Here is a 17,566-nt window from a genome sequence, read left to right as displayed (position 1 = left end):
GTCCTCCTTCTGGGCCTGGCTCCAGAAGGGGACCCCGGGCTTCCTCCGGGCCGGGCATCCTCACTTCTTGTTTTTTCTTTAATGAGGTCTTTTGAACCAATCTTAGTCTGGCCCCTTGCCTGAGACCAATTTGCCATGGGAGAGCCTACCAGGAACACAAGGTTCCAGACAACACAGCCCCCAGGTTCATCAGGGCACACAAACCTCTCTACCACGGTAAGGTGCTGGTGTCACAAAGTGAATAAAGTCAGTATGTTAGACAGATGGTTAAACCTTTTATATAACTGTTGCATGTTACATATAGTGTTGTGATTTTAATGTTGTGCGCTATATAGCGATGAACTCTTTTTATTTGCATCTTGTTTAACCTCCTCAACGAACTGTCACAACAAAGACACAGACACTGCTGATTGACACACCGGCACCCAGTGAAAATCAGCAATCTCATTCGCCAGTTGCCAAATCCACTCCCCCATAAATACGCCGACTACCTGCTAGATGGCAGCTATTCTTCTCTTGACAGTTGCTGCCTCACCTCGCCGCAGATCGGACCGGATCGGATCCCTCCTGCTCCTCCTCACCTCGCAGCAAATTGGACCGGATCGGATCCCTCCTGCTCCTCCTCACCTCGCCGCAGATCAGACCGGATCCTTCCTGCTCCTCGCAAAGAACGGTCCCCTGAAGTTCCTCTTCCTGTCGGCTGGACCAGACCCTCCTCTAACCATCGGATTTGACGCTCAAACAAACTCCAGATTAAGGGAAGTGTTTATTTCTCCTGCCTTTGGGTTTGTGGGTTTACGTCACGAAAGTTACATTGTTGTCCCCTGAATCTCCTTTTTGTTGCCTCCTGAGGCTCCGCGACCAGAGGCTGATGGACAGAGTGCGGCGGGCTGGCAACGTGGAAATCCTGGCACTGAATTTCCTGGAAGGGACTTGAACCCTCCACTTCCGCCTGGCAAAAAGGGGAAGTGGAGTTCGGTTCCAAGCGGACAGGATTTTATAAACCCCTGCTCGAACTGTAATTCTTAAGTAACTGGTTTATATTTATTGAACATTATTTTAACCTTACGCTATTTTAAGTATTTATCAAAGGAGTGTTTTTAAAGTAACTTTGTATAAATAAACCATTTTACACATATTGTGCTGTCTTTCTCACTGTATTGGTATGGCCGGGAATCCAAATCTTTTAATATAAATGTGATGTTAACAGGCCTCACTAGGCTGTTACACTGGTTCTTCAGAGACTCCCGCAGGACTCTAATGTCTTTGTCAGTCTTTGTCTGTCTGACGCTCCAGGAAAGTGCTACCTAAAATGGACACCTGATTGCTGAGTTCTCACAGCTGTGGGGCCACGCCCCTTTAATTAGTTAACTCTCTGCAGCTGGTGGCCCTCAAAAGGAAATCTAGACTGGCTCCCTCCTGAGTTGTTATTGTGTTTTCAGTGGCACAATGGTTTTACAATTACATTAAACCCCAAGTTATAAAGTTATGAGCTTAACCCTTAATACAGTTACACCTACTCAATAAAGCTCTTAGTATTCTACACATTTTTAAACCAAAGTTAACCCTAGCAGTCAGTTAGTTCAGTTTTAAGGTTTCAGTCAAATTACTTGTCCACACACTGAAACAGAGAAGTCTAAAAACAGAATGTTACTCACACAATTCTAGAAGTCACCAGTTGTTATCCTGTCAAAATCGAGTTGCACACTTGATTTCTCGCCATTTCAAACAGCTTTTTGATGCTCGGCGTAACCTTGGCGCACTGCCCCTCCAACATCCAATCCCAGAGCTTGAAGATTAATCACGGGGACCGTAGTCCTAAATGATAGCAGGAGATTATAGGTAGTGTAGTGTCTTCGGCCATCCTAAACTCCTAGAGGCCTACGTCTGTTTCCGGTTATTTTTATTTTGAAATTCAGTTCCTGACGGACGCCAAAAAAGCCAGAGATTATTTAATTAAACCAATAAATAAAAACAAGGATAATTGTGTGTTATTGGTGAGTAAATAACAGTGTGTTATTTGGAAAAGAATAACAAATTAGAAGGAAAAAAAGATTAAAAAAATACAGATTTCAGTATTCTGAGGCTCTGAGCCCCATTTATTTTCCTCACAGACGGCAACAAAAGGCCGAAATTATACGATTTAAAATAAAAGCAATAATTGTGGCTTGATATTGAGTAAGAACATGTTTTTATGAACCACACAGCTTCCGGTCTTCCACGACCCGACCGGAGAAAAAGACGTGCTGTAGGCACGAAACACATTACCAGTAGAAATACATTGCTTTTAAAATCGTTCTGTGTGACATAAAGAAAAGGGGATAATCGTGTTAGTGAACACGAATCAATAGATTACATTTCGTGACTATAACACGAAATGCCATGAGACATAGCATATTTTTGATGCTACATTAATGTTCTGAATGTCATGTATAGACACTTCACTTTCAAGTAATATATAATAGTTTGTTAATCCTTGAAACGCCCACAACAATTGTGGTACACTTACATAAAATAATGCAATGTTAACAATAATCCCTTCAGTCTGTCTAAAATTGGACAGTCAGTGGAGTTGCTTTCCTTTGACTGTGATTTATTTCATTTAGTTACAGCTAAAGTTACAGCTGAATTTAGCATTACAGAAGTCCAACATAGCCTCTACACTACTAAGACTTTACGGTATTGCATGGATGTTGCTTCATATTGCATTCATTTTTGCTTTAAGACGGAAATGGAGCATGAGAAGCAGTTGCAATGAAATCTATGAAAATTGTTACAAACCGATTTCTTGGGCTTGGGGGTGGACAAAGAAGAGGCAGGGATGTGGGATCTCTTCTTCAAAAACATTTTTAATGTGGCTGAATCCAAGTTCTCCACTGCAAAACATCTCCATGATGTCTAAAGGGGCATGAAAAAAAGCAATATATTGGTTGGACAGGACTAATTTCATGCCATGCGAGAAAGATAGTAAAGGATTGTTTCAATAATATCACTGGGGCTCAGAGACGGTTCACTCCCCCGGCTGTATTGTTCTGTTTCTGTGTTATTTGGTCACATACCTGAATGAGACAGGCAGCTGCAGGGATCTGTCTGTTGAAGTGTTTTTGTCTTTGCTTCTGCTGCACCTTCAGGGCGAAGCCAGAGCCTAAGATTCCCTGTGAAGAAAAGCACAGCAGAGTTCCTGCTCATTAATTCCCTTTTAACGATTCACTTACAGGGAGCAGCAGGATTCAAAAGACCAAAATAAATTCAATTTAACCAAAGATTAAGGAATAATGGGCTGTTTCACGCTGACATATTTCTCTACTATAATTTAATATGTTTAAATGGATGATGATGTGAGACATTTAGGTATTTTCTCAACTTCTTAGGATAATTTATTGTAATTTCACGACAAAATATTTTGCAAAGAAATGTTGTAATAGCCCCAAAATATCCACTATATTATATATTGGTTATAAAAAATATGATGGGTATTTTGCGTAACTAATTTCTAACACTGTCTTCCTACAAAAACTACTTTGCCATTCAAAGAAATAGCTTTTTGAGGAAAGGGTATTTTAGATGTTAGAACCGTAACTATTTAAGCTTATACAATACAGTGGGTGGTGCAAGGGGGTTACCCTCACTCAGAAATTAACAGTAAACTGAAAATATTTGTAATCAAATGCAAACTAGCAGACAGTGTTTTCTTCATTTACATATAAAAGACTAAACTAATTACACGTTTAGTTCAGTAGGGATTCATCTGATGGAGTAGCAGACACCCTGGTTCAACAATTTCTCGTTTCACTTACTGCAGGCAGAGCAAAGAAAGAAATGGCAAAAACTGAGAAACAGGATGCAATGGTCTTTCCAATCCAGGTTTGTGGCACTTTGTCTCCGTACCCAATGGTAGTCACTGTCACCTTTGAAAAACAACAACACAGGAACTCATACAGGTACTTTCATTCTATAAAAACACATATTTTCTGTAAAGAATGTTCCAACACACAACATTTTGGTTTATAGATAGTAGAAGAAAAGTATCAACACCTGTAGTTATCTGTCACATTTTGAATTAGTTTTGGAGCAGCCACAAATCTGTGAGTTTTTTTCCCCAAAATGAGAATTTGAGCCTTGACTTTAAATTAAATGTCAGGGGGATGCTATGAGGCAAATGCTAACTTCAGCATGCTAACATAGTGACAATGACAATGCTTGAATGCTGATGTGTCACAGGTAAATAATCAGATGATTACTAAAGTCAGTAGGCACCAGTGTTGGGTGTAACGCGTTACAAAAGTAACGGAGTTACAGTAATACATTACTTTTTGCTGTAACGAAGTAATGTAACGCATTACTAATGAAATTTGGGTAATATATTACCCGTTACAATGCTCAGTAACGCAGTTACAACACATTTTAACCCGAAATTAAATGGTGTTTTGTTTTTTAAGAATGTACTAACATAGCGAGACATTCCGACACCGGACAAATTGTGCGGGTAGATTAGTAAACCTGGTGTTTACCCTTCAGGCTTCGCGTCGAGATCTTCGGGGAAGTTGAACGTTATGCAACCATTCAAAAAAGAGAACGTAGCGAAAAATACTAACAACAAATTGTGTCAGGTGCGCGTGACCTGCTCCGCTGCGCGTGCATCATTTCCAAAGTGCTTCCACAGCAGTGACACACATCTGATCTGTGGATAATCATTTATACGAAAATGGTTAAAGCAACCATCACTAAATGCCAGCAACACTGCATCTACTGCAGACAGTAGCAACAGGTCAGATGCGGACATCACGTTACCCTCCGTTGTGGACACTAGCTTACTCCCGCCTGACTCGCCGGCCCCGGAGCAGCAGTCTTCGTCGCCCGAAACTACGCCGCCCCTCTGCGGCCCGCAGGTGCCAGGTATATCTAAACAACTACCCGCCTGTACAGTGGGGTAAGGCGGTCATTTGGCAGCTTGTGGTATAAAAATAGACAATGGCTAGAATATTCATGTGAAAATAGTACCATATTCTGACATGCCTGTAGAAATGTTGGGTCAAAAATAATGCATACAATAGCACAGATGCCTTCACCACGAATGGCTACAAAAATATCTCATATCCCAAGCTTATTATCAACGAGCTGATGTTGCAGCTGAAATGTTCTCCAGGTCACAAAGTCAACCTCACATGATGATGTGATACCAGTTTTCAAGCACAGTAAATATTCTCTTCCCAGCGTATATGATGGGACCAAGGTGATGATGTAGTAGGCTACATGGTTTTAATAATACTTTTGCCTTTCAATGTTTGCCATTTCAAACCATGAGCATGGTTTAAATAATATTTGCCTTGATTTACAATATGTTAACCTTCATTATAGTCCTTGACAGCGGTCTGTACTGCTGTATTAACAACGTGTCACATGTTAAGAATTTACAATCAGAATCGAGTATTCAACTAAGCCCTGTAATACAAGTTGTTAGTAGCCTTAAGGGCCTACACAGTTGTTATGCTATACCACATTGCCCTTCACTGGATGCATAATGAGCTGCACTAAACTATATTTTAGCATTTAAAATACCTAGCTATTCTTTTGCGGTTATTTTGGTGAAAGTAACTAAAAAGTAACTAAAGTAGTGTAACTCATTACATTTCAGAGACAGTAATATTGTAATGTAACTTATTACTTTCAAAAGAGAGTAATAAGTAATATGTAATATATTACATTTTGGAAGTAACTTGTCCAACACTGGTAGGCACCATGAATATATGTATTTCATGTCAAACCATTACACATTTATTTCAGCCAAGATTAAAGTGGATCCAAGTAGATTGACTGACCAACCAACATTGCCAAAGAGCCAAGTAGCTAGCAAGGCTTCAACAGCAACAAACTAAAAACAATACGAATACAGGCTTATAGAGAAAATGCTTTGTCATGTTGGTAGCCAGAATGTTTGACATGTAAATTATTTGTGAACACAAACAGTTCAGATTGGTTGTAAAATCAATCCACTGTGAGTCTTATCTGAATTGCATGAGGCCTGAGCTTTCCCTGACCCTCCAAAATGCTGACCTTTTTACCCCTCAGACTCTCACTTACACATTATTGGACTGAGAGGTTCCATGACTGCGAGTTGGAGAGAGTTGACCCAAAGCTCATACAACTCCTGGAATATAATGGGTAAATATTGCATACACAGTACACTTTCATTTATATGGAAAAGTGTTTTTGACTCTGCTCTGTGTGGCCTTTTTTAAATATCAGAGTCTCTGAAGTTTCCAAGAAGCAGAGTGGGTGGTGACTTATTGTCTGAAAATACATTTCCATCCTCTATTCTCTGCACTATTTTGTGTTTGTATTAGCAGCCCACTGGATGTGCCCAAGGGTCTTAACAAAACTCCCACTGTAGCAACAGTAGTACAGATAAAGCAGTTTGTGTTTGACCTTTCACTTCCCAAATACTGTTTGAAACAAATATGTGTTTTCTGCACAATCTTACTCTTGGCAAGATTGGGAAGAACCAACAACTGTTCTAAGAAAATAAAATATCTATGGTGGACATAGATATGATCAAGGTCAACTTAGATGCAAGAAAGATAATAGTTCTGTGGATTTAAAATATGATGATAGTCAGGCATAGTAATCTTATATAACCGTTGTTGTTTTCACACTGTTTCTTTATACAAAATAAACAAGACATAACGTGTTAATTAGTGAGCTTTAAAGAGGCTTGTAAGCAGGTTCTTTTTAACCTTTGGATAGAGCTTTGATAGCTTTTCCCCCCAGCTCCTGGTCTTTATGCTAAGCTAACCATCCCCTGGCTACTGCTTGATATTCATCTCATGACATGAGAGTGGAATCAATCTTTTCATCTCATCTGTACTTACCAAAATGTCAAACTATTCCTTTGATAAATAAAGGAATTCATCATTCTGCAATGAAGACGCTGTCAATCAAAACGTTTCATATCCGTTATATGTCAGATGTGTACAAAATCAGAGGTGAACAAAACACACACAAACAGATATTCTTACCACTCCCCACCACAGGGCATCGGCATAGTTTCCAAACTCTATGGAGCCACTGCTGTCGACTGCATCTTTCTCTGCCAGGTAGACAAAGTACGAGGAGAAGATCAGGCTCAGAAAGCCAATGTATAAGGTAGTGATCAGCTCCTGAAATACATACGCACGACATATTTCAAAATCAATAAGCCAAAGGGATCATGTCAAATAACACAATGAGATTGTATGATTATGTCAATCTATATAGTATATATATACTTTCTCGCAAACCCTTCATTATGTCCAAAATGTGTCTGTTATATCACTTAACTTCTGCCTAGGGGCTAGTGTTTGCTTTTAATCGGACATATGGGTGTGAATATTCATGTCAATGTGTTGTAAATATGATGATTGAAATATTTTTCTGACACGTCTGCAGTCCCTGTTGCCTTGATGGCAAACTAAAAGGGGATCCACACTTTAAGCACAGTGGCTACTTTTTTGGTGAAAATGTTTTCTTCCTAAAGGATTCATTGTTTGCTGTCATTATGCACTGCAGGGCTGCCCAAATAAAATGTGTTGTAGACTAGTCCATCAATCAAATTAAAACCAACAATGTGAGAATCTATTTCTCAATTCTGTGGCTCTCAGCCCCAAGCCCATTTGCTGCTACTTAACATCCTTTCAGACAGCTCTGAACATTCCCAAAACAGCTGGGCTTAATAATTGTTTGCAAAAGTTGCTCAAATGGAAATAAATACTGCAATATATTTCTTTTTAAAACTACTTTTCGTACAGATTAATATACATTCATTTTGCTATTAAGTGTCACCGTCAGGTGCATGTGGAGTTTCCTCAAAGTACATTTTGGTGAAATAAAGTAACATATTACACAGTGCACAGGTGTGGCTCAGTGATATGTTTTTAAGCATTTGAAAACATCAGAGCTTGATTGCACATTGAAATAAAGTTGCATTCGGCTTTTTGCTACCCGGTTAACACTTGTTAATAGGATCAATTCATTGTTGATTTTGGCATTTTCATGGGATTTTTTGATGTGATTTCCATGCCAAAGCCTGCATTTAACGATTGCTACACACATATAACAGTCAGGTCTGATCAATTTTAAATGTTCCATGCCTGCTGAATCTATTTGGTTCATAGTATAAAAGCTATTGAACACAATATAGTCTATCCCCACACTACCACCAAGGCTTGAATTATAGAGCTGTCTTTTGTTGTTGTTGACTGCCTTTATAATTGGACTATATTTTAAAGAGCATATGTTCCATTCCCCCAGGAGCCTTAATTGGTGAACTGGGTTTGTTTAAAATTAGCATGTAAATTAGAACATGTTTCATGCCTGGATGTACTGTGTAAATACACAACAGCAGACCAGACCGGCTCTCTGTAAAGCTGCACACGTTATGATACAATCATCCTTATTTTAGTTCTTTAAGCCCAAAATCAATTGAATGAAATTAAATTTGAAAGCAATCAGGGGACGTTTGTTTAAAATGCTTATTTTTGGGTCTTAACTACAACTTTGTGACACATGACCTTAGCTTAAAAATTATAAAAGGGATAACATTTGATAAATATGACAAAAACAAAGACTTATGATCTCAAAACGAAATGTTAAACCAAATTAACAAAACATCATGAGGTACATCCTCATTTTACAGTTGATGTAAAAGTATAACTAAAGTAACACACATCCTGCATATTATTCTGCTTCATGCAGGAACCAAAAGGGCAGCCAAGATAAAACTAAAAGTATGTTCACTCATAATCACTGGATGGGTGTTGATTGAATTCAGATGGGCACTAACTCATTTAAAATTAATTTGGAAGTCCAGACAGCTGATCTATTCCATCATATTTAAAATAATTATGAAGCAGCTTATTGCAGATTCAATAAAGAGCGGTCTGTGTTTACAGGAGGTCTAATTGGTGTTGGCTCTCATCCTGTCTGACTGTAATTTGAATAGTGCTTTGTGAAAGAGCTCTTTAAGTGAATGTTCTGTCCGTACTTACCTATAACATAATTTAAACATGTGTTTAACCAGGGAGTGGCAGAACATTCACTTTACTAAATCAGACTGAATTCCTGATCAGTCAAATTCACAAGTGTATATCAGCCCAAAACTGTCACTCCCAGAGCACCAGGGGAGTAGCAGTAGATTATACAAAAAGAACCCAGGGATTGGCTATGTTGGTATTTCTCAAAACAAAATTAATATACATTCCTACATTACCCTACCCAAGAGTCCTTATGGTTTTTTTCTTACGTTGCATTTTAGTCTGTATTTCCTCATTTGGCAGCTCATCTTTTTGAACATTTTGAACTTTTGAGTCATCAAACCTTTGACTGTGAATAGTTGAGCATGAAACATCTTTCAATAACATCACTGCTTGCAACATAAAAGTTCAGGTACAACCTATTTGAGTCACTACATGAGGTTAAATAGATGTGTTGCTGCCGCTGCGACCCGGCTGACACATAATCTGCCAGCGACAAAACGGGGAGCAACTGTGCAAATTGTGTTTACAAGCCATAAGCACTACTCAATGTGGATTTAAAGGCTGTAATCAAACAAAGAATTCATACTGATGGAAGTGACTGACACTCTGTTGACTCTCAAACTTTAGCTGTTGACATACTGTGGAAGCGATGCAGTTTCATGTGCGTGGGTAAGAGAAATATTCAGGTCTCCTGTGGATTTAATAGCCAGAACGTCACAAAGGAACACATTTCAGAAGTAGTGCACAGTAGGGTGAAAAGAGTTGTTATGGGTTTAACATATACATATTTAATTGTCAAAATAAGTAGTCCAAGGTGACAAAAATGAAAATGAACGCACCACAGTTAAAACACCTTCCAATCAGGATTTATTATAAAATGGACTATCCAAATGTTAATCACACACTTACCATCTCCCTCTGCCTCCATTTGTACATTTCTGTGATAGATGCGCCATATTCAATTTAATCTCAAACCTGCTAATCTGAAGTGGTCTCCAGCCACTTAAAAGCTCAATTTGTCCTCACCAGTGCCGACATCTTATCCTCCACTACCTTGAATGCATGGGAGGTAGAGGTGATGAATAAAGGAGAGAAACATCATATGAATTTAAATTCCGCCTTGCTAATATTATTTCGGTCATGTACGTAGCCTAAATCACAGGTTCTCTCAACCCAGTGCTCAATAAATCTCAGGGGTTCACAAGATAATTCATGGAATAGTAAAAGAAAAATGTACGTCTGCTATATATTTCAGACTTTTTCAAGTTAGCTCTGATATATTAGATGTCACCTCCTTAAGGCTTCTAGGAAGTCATTCAAATAAAGCAATATGAAAAGAACTAAATCAAGAAGAAAGAACCTCCTGCACAAATGCGTGCACACAACCAAAGCCTAAACCTGTGAAGTGCCAGACATCCTTTTGGTTTTTTTTGAGGGTCACAAGCCAAAAGTATTTTCATTGAAAACCTTTTCATGGTGGATGAAATAAAAGCAACATAAAAGTAACCATGACTTATGTCTCTTTATAAATGTATTTGATGACTTGTACCCATGTGCTGCTTTAAATCATCTAATAAAGAGTGCAGCATCTGTTTTATTGCACATGGTGATTGCCAGTGGGATGTAGTGCATTTGCAGGGAAACTAATCATATTAAAAGCTTAACAAGCAATCGTGATCTATTATTATTCATGGTGATAGATGTTTCACGGTTACGGCAACAACACAAAATGTGCAGAGTTCACCTTTTATATCCTGAATCTGAAGTTCACTTAATAGCAGCAGGTGCTACTTCCTGCAAAGTGATTTCTTATTGGAAAGGGCCCGAATGTCTCACTGCTGAGGTCAATGACTGCTGATGACCATCCTCAGCCAGGAGCAATATGTCCATAAGCACAGGCCAATACGAGCATCTCTGCAGGTGGCAGTGGATGAGCAACACCCCCGACTCTCACCTTCATCACTCTCTGTTTTTACACAGACATCTAAGACAACCTCAGTGGCCCCTGGGGATAATCACAGACACCTCTATCTCTCAGCTCAATGATTCTGAAGGGGCTACAGTCCTCTCCAGCAGAGGAGATTATGGCCGTAACCCTCTGCACAGTGGCTCTTTTCTTCTGCCTCTGCTGAATATTAATTTTCGCTGTAATCCAGAGTACAGAAAGGAACAATTGAGCGTCATAATACATGACGAGAAGAGGCTATAAATCTCCTGACGGAAAGCCTCCAGCTTACTTTTAACAACTAAAATCCTTGAATGCTTTGGACCTGGAAATGTAAAGTGATTTGTAATCTGCAATGCGTACCTGGCGATGGATAAAGACGACAGAGCCGAGCAGACGCCAGGTTCCTCCCTGCCGATCCACGTGAAGCATTCGCAGGATCTGCAGGAAGCGAATCCCTCTGAAAAAGGACACAATTGTTTAAATGCTGATCTCGTATTCAGGCCAATTGACGTATGTTTGTACACACACATTATCATGGCAAACATATGTGGATTCCCAAATGTGTATGGCTGTATGTGATCATTCCACAGCCATGGGCATAATTCTGCTCCTGTAACAGCTTTCCTCATGAAGCCTCGTGGCAGGATTTGATCTTTCATGATGTCACCATAGGCCAATTCATCCCAAGGTGTTAGATGGGTTAAGGTCAGGGTGCTGTGGAGCTCAGGCATATCCTTCCTCAGGTAACTGGAAACAACTTCTCTTTATGTGACCTGGTGTTGTGCAGTGGAGCATTGTGATGTTGAAAAGGAAAATGGCCTTTCCCAAACTGTAACAACAATGTTAGAAGGACACAACTGTCTCAAATAACCTTGTATGGTGTATTGTCAAGATATTCAACACCACTAAGGAGGTTATGCGTTCGGCGCGATTTGTCGAAAGGATTTTTGTCACAATCTTAAAGTATTTCTGCTGTTAACATTGATGTTGGAGAAATTGGAATAATACATCACCGACTGGGAAAATATGAAAGTCGAAATGTTTCCAAAAATGTTCTAAAACAACTGATGGCTCACTAGGTCCATTTCCTTTGCTCTCTGCTGTCATTTAAATACTGGAAATACTTTGAGAAATACAGTCAAATACGCCTACAGTACATGAACACAGCAATGTCTGAAGAACGATCCGAAATGGGGCCATCTGAGGAGAAGGAATATCCCGTATGGCCTTTGCGGAGGTTGCCCTCAGAGTGCTTTTCCAGTTCTTAAATTTGAACCAAGGGGCCTAACTCCAACACTGAAAAACAACCCCCGCACTAGAAGTAAAATGAAAGTGCCTACATACGTTTGGCCGTATACAATGTATCTTACCTTACAGCTGAGGTGGCAAAAACCTGGCCTTTGGAGCCCACCGACAGCACAATAATCGAGGCAGCAACTACAATCAGATCTATAAAGATAGAGAATAAGAGGCTGTAAGTACAAAAAGGCACAAGAGAGCAGACTTTCATTATTCAGAAATTCAACATATCAAAAGCAAGCATTGTCATCTGTAATGTTGTAAAAGAAAGTGGATGGGAAGTACTCTATTAAGAAGTTATCTTTGTTTTTCTTTTAAAAAAATTATTCTGTAAATTAATTGAAGTCAAAGGGGTTACCAATAATATTAATGCTAATACTTATTGCTGCTTATTTAAAAAAAATATCACCTGGAGATTCCAATTTTAAGAATAAAAAACTGAAGGTAGAAAAATAATTGCAGTGACAGTTTTAATTTCACGCTGAATTTGTCTGAGACATCTCATTTTGGGAAGAGGCTCAGGATGTAGATATTGTTTAAATACTGTGTGTGGGTAGGGAGCGATATGTGTTTTTGTGCAAGTGCATAGATATGAGTGTGTATGGGGGTTGTGTTCACACCTATAATAGATATCGGCTTCCTGGCAAAGCGTAGTCGGCCGCAGATGCCAACATATTTACTGCGGCAGCCTGCTGACCAGAGGCGGACAAAATACTCCACACCAAAGAACACCACAAGGACAATCTCCTGTTGGGGAAATTAGGGAAACAGAACAGACCTATGAGGGAGAAGGACAGGTGGAAAAACGAATGGGGTGTTGTTGCAGGCTACTGAGTGCAAAAACACCTAAACAGCTGCTCAGACATCAGAAAAGTGCTTCAAAAACAGATATTGTTTAATTGGAGATGCGACGGTTGCACAACTGTTCTCTAAACTTCCTATTTTTCTGTTAAGTGCAGCTTCTCTCATTAAAGCTGTCACAGTAATTCATTAAGGATTATTGATTCTCAATCAGCAGCTGCATCATCTGTCTCTCTTTCATTTCTGTTAATACGTTGATTTATTCTCCATTTCAGCTGCTACATGAAGCTGGATCTTGTCGATGGAAAAAGTGATTCTGTAATAAAAACTTTGGATAATTCTGTATAATTCTATTTTCTCTTTGTTATTATAATTCACATAACACTAACTGAAATTAGCCCAAACAGCAGGTGCCCAATGCTTAACATGAAGATTATTCAATCAAAGCTTCTCAATTAAAGCTGCGCCATTTCAATTCCATGTACTGTAAGGTTCTTTCAGTGCTCATTGAGGACTAATGGATTTGATCAAATCTATTACAGTACAGCACACAATTACATCAACACGTAGAAATTAATGAACTGGTGTGAAAGAGAATGCTAATACCGTCTCTAAATCATTGACTTGTATTTGGAAATGAAGCTGTCTGAAAGTGACTCAATGCTCTTTCATAGATATTTAATGGTGACTTGATGATTTTGCAGTGAATTATAGGAGGAACAGCCTGGGGGGAATCAGGCACAAGATGTGGCATGCTGTGCTGCAGGAGATGTTTCCAGCTTGGAATTATTGGATGCATTTGTATTCATGGCAGCCAGAGATTTAAATGGCAGTGAATACAAAAATGGCACGTCTTGTTAAACATAAATTGGATAAATAATATGTTAAAATGTGTTCTTGGCAGCAAATATCTACGATATTGTATTCCGTAACTTCTTCCCTGAGGATTTCTACTTCAAGGTTGAAAAACAAGTTGTCTATCCGAGGAAGCAACACATTAACAAACAGGAAGGTAGTAGGAACAGGCGTAGAGGAGAATCAAGAGAGTGGCTGTGAGCACTTCATTGTGTCCTTGGAAAGAGAAGTCTACTCCATGGTCCATTTACCTGCTGGATCCCTCTATAACACAACTTTAGCACCAGATGGTGGCTTAACATTTGAATTGTCTGCTACATTCCAATTATAAAGGACCTGTAAAAAATGAATCAGTAACCTAACTTAAGTATCACAATAAACATAATGTAACCTGATTACTTTTCAAATTTCAAATGCATTGTGAAGCCAAGGCTATTTGCTGCCTTCATCCACATTCAGCTAATAACGGCTGTACTATTGGCCCTAGCATGAAATGACTGGGTGTAGCAAAATACTTTTAATATGTCTACAGTAGGGGTCAAGGCTCATGTAATGCCTGCACATTATGTATTTTAAAACCCTGCAGTGACAGATTCAGAGTCCGATTGAACACAAAATGATGGCGAAAAGTTCAGTCAGTAAAAGCATTCTTTGAACTAGAGACCTCGATGATTACCTGGAAGATTATCTGTGGTCTCACTCGAGACTCGTTTCAGACTCATCTCATGTGGTTCTTTAATATAAAAAGTATTGGAACATTGTAATCGTGCTAGTAATCCCCACCTTTTACACATTTAACAGTAAACTGATAACTTGGTTTTTTTATGTAACTGTAAGGTTGTAATAGTTACCTATTTCTGTATCCTGAATATGTCATTCTGTTACCTGCAATCCGTTATTCTCTAAGCCTGACTACTGATAATAATTTTGTGGGGTTAAATCCAACAATTTAAACAAACACCATTTTGTGGGGTTAAATTCAATCTGGGTGGTTAACAGCTTTATGACACCTGGTTAGAAATGTGAAAATGAAAGAACAGAAACCAATACTGAATAGCATCCATCTACCTAAACCTCACCCCTCTATTCTTTCCAATAATTGGTTCTCACATCCTTCACCCATCAAATCCCCCCTCTCTACTTCCTCACCTTTTCCACGTGTTAAAGGAACCACAAGGGGGACAACATAGATCGGATGCCTCATCTGGTCATTCCCGAGTCTCATTCCATCCACAACATCTTTTGACATAAACCCATCATGGATTAACATTTCACTCTCGGTTCATCCCCTCTTGCTCGACCTTCATTTCATCCCTCTCTTCAATCTTGTCCCCCTTCATCCCACTCTCCCCAACCCTCCCGTCCATTCTCCTTTTTCAAATAAACTCATTTGAAGTCACGTATCTCTCCGCATGCCTTCCAAATTCACTATTGTAATCTATTAGTTTTGCGAAAGCCGTTCTAGGGAATAAGCGCTTTGATATTTGCATTGGATAGCTGTTGGTTATGTCCCATCAACTAAAACCATAAATAAATAAAGTGTAGCTTTACTTTTTAAAACGTACACTCATTTTTGGATCCAAACAACAAACAAGCCCTTTTGGGAACGTGGATCCTTTGGGCTAGCTGCCAAGCATCTGGCCAAACACACTACTACAAACACTTTCAGCAAACACTGCATCTCCAAGTAAAGAACAGAGTAGTTGACCTTGAGTGTGAAGGAAAAAAGAAACAACACAAAGAAGATGCTTTCGTGGTGTGGGGAGGAGAGAATGAAAGAGTGGCGGGGTCAGGGTAAATATCTTAACTAGAAAGCAAAAAGTACAAAAACAACCCCTTTGGGATTGAGGATGGAAAGAGATGAGTGTTTGAGATTTTGGTTGGTTTAGTAGCGTGGCAAATATTAATTATTCATAATCTCTGTCGAAGAGAATAATAATAAGATTAAATATCTCCAGGGTAAACTTAAGACGGAAACACATTTGCCATAAGATGCATATTTCATGATATTGAGGTATTTATTTACAAATATTCTGTTCACTTTTCCTCATGATTATAGGTCTGACTAGAGCTTGAATCTGTGAATCCAATGAACCTGTAGGATTTCAGATTATATGCCGGCTCATGAAACACCATGACCATTTTATCCCATTATCATCGGGCCAAGGTGAACTTGTCACATGTGGCATGCTCCAGGCCGCCTCAAAGAAAATCTCAGTCCTTTTTATCCTTTCGTGGGGTTTTCTTTTGTTTGAGCCTGAGTGACTCACTCATCACAAACAGTTCCTTTGCACAGCAGCTAGTTTCTCAGGGTTAAGTTGATCCCATTTACTATTGACTTTGAAAGAAGAACCTTCGCCCTCTTAGGCCAGCGGGATGCCCTGAAAATGTTTGCAGAGCGGGAAGCCGATGCAGTTACAAATAAAGTGTCCCTAAATGGTTTTTTTGTGAGGCAGCGGTTAGGAGAGTCAAACCTTTGAAATTGCTTTTCAAACAAAATAAACTGTTTGTTATTTGTTGTTTCAGCAACAGCCCCAATATCATAGTGATGCCATTGAAAATATACAAACTTTTATAGTAACAAGGTTATCCAACATGTGTTTTATTTCAAAAAGCGTTGTCGATGTCTTTTAGCTGCATTTTTTTACAAGCATCCTCTTTTTTTTGACTTCGCTGTTTGACATGGAACAGGAACAAAACTATCAGAAGATGATAGTCAGGTCTGTTTGCAGACGCCAGCCAACAGACAGAGACAGAAGTGCAGAGCAGATGGTGAAAGACCAGATCAGGAGACAAGGCTGCAGGCTTCATCTACAGTGTAAACAATGCAACATGTAGATAAGATGGAGATTAGATTCTTTCACATCTCAATCACTCTGCTTGTATCTGTCGTTCATGGACCAGTGATCAGGATCATTAAAGATACAGCACACTAAAACATTTCCTGCACACACAGCAATTGTATACATTCGTGTATTGCCTTAAAACATTCTCGCAAATCCTTGAGGCAATCTTTGGATGTATGCTACCCCGTAAAATATCCATAAAGCGGATGATTTTTTATTTATTTATCATGATACCTGGGGCCCATATATTGGTGCACTGCTACCTTCTGTAGCATCGCTACAGAAACAGGGTGTGAAACTTGACAGTTAAACCTTCTGTCATGACCTTCATTGGTTAAATGAGAAGTTTGTTATGCACCAAAATGTCGATTTAAAGAGGACCTATCATGCAAAATGCACTTTTTGATGTCTTTCATAGATAAATATGTGCCCCCGGTAGGGTTGCAAAATTCCGGGAATTTTCAAAGATGGAAACGGGAATTAACGAAAAAAACGGGAATAAACAGGAATTTATGGGAATAAAGTGGGAATTTTCAAAATTGAAGGTTGGCTCTTCATAGGGAACTTAAATATAGTTGGGGAAAGTATTTTATCATAATCTTGACTAAAACAAACCAATGCCATTCAAGTACACTTGAATATCCGTGCCATAGCACACTGCTTACTGCATGGCTATTAAGACCACACCCCTACAGGCACTGTGCATTCCTCCATCACATGCACAGATGAGTAATGTTTAACTCAACATTCCTTGTTTTCGTTCTTCAATTAAATAAATAATTGTTCAATAAAATAATTAAAACTTT

At 39.1% G+C, this 17,566-nt stretch overlaps 1 protein-coding gene across 1 annotated transcript in view; it reads right to left on the bottom strand.

Annotated features, from left to right (window-relative positions):
- Positions 1-535: 535 nt before the first annotated feature.
- LOC104956027 (potassium voltage-gated channel subfamily KQT member 1-like) overlaps positions 536-17,566 on the bottom strand; it is a gene marked incomplete at its 3' end in the record, with an annotated part of 26,592 nt that continues 9,561 nt past the window's right edge. The window contains exons 3-11 of the mRNA XM_010783459.1: positions 12,879-13,005; positions 12,330-12,408; positions 11,320-11,416; positions 7,017-7,157; positions 3,798-3,908; positions 3,060-3,155; positions 2,782-2,898; positions 845-952; positions 536-717 (exon numbers count right to left, since the gene is read on the bottom strand). Coding sequence (XP_010781761.1) covers positions 536-717; positions 845-952; positions 2,782-2,898; positions 3,060-3,155; positions 3,798-3,908; positions 7,017-7,157; positions 11,320-11,416; positions 12,330-12,408; positions 12,879-13,005 — 1,058 coding nt within the window. The remainder of the gene's footprint in view (positions 718-844; positions 953-2,781; positions 2,899-3,059; positions 3,156-3,797; positions 3,909-7,016; positions 7,158-11,319; positions 11,417-12,329; positions 12,409-12,878; positions 13,006-17,566) is intronic.

Source organism: Notothenia coriiceps, unplaced genomic scaffold (assembly GCF_000735185.1).
Source record: "Notothenia coriiceps isolate Sejong01 unplaced genomic scaffold, NC01 NC01_scaffold00025223, whole genome shotgun sequence".
Taxonomy (NCBI): Eukaryota; Metazoa; Chordata; class Actinopteri; order Perciformes; family Nototheniidae; genus Notothenia; species Notothenia coriiceps.
This window is presented reverse-complemented; position numbering and strand designations above follow the sequence as displayed.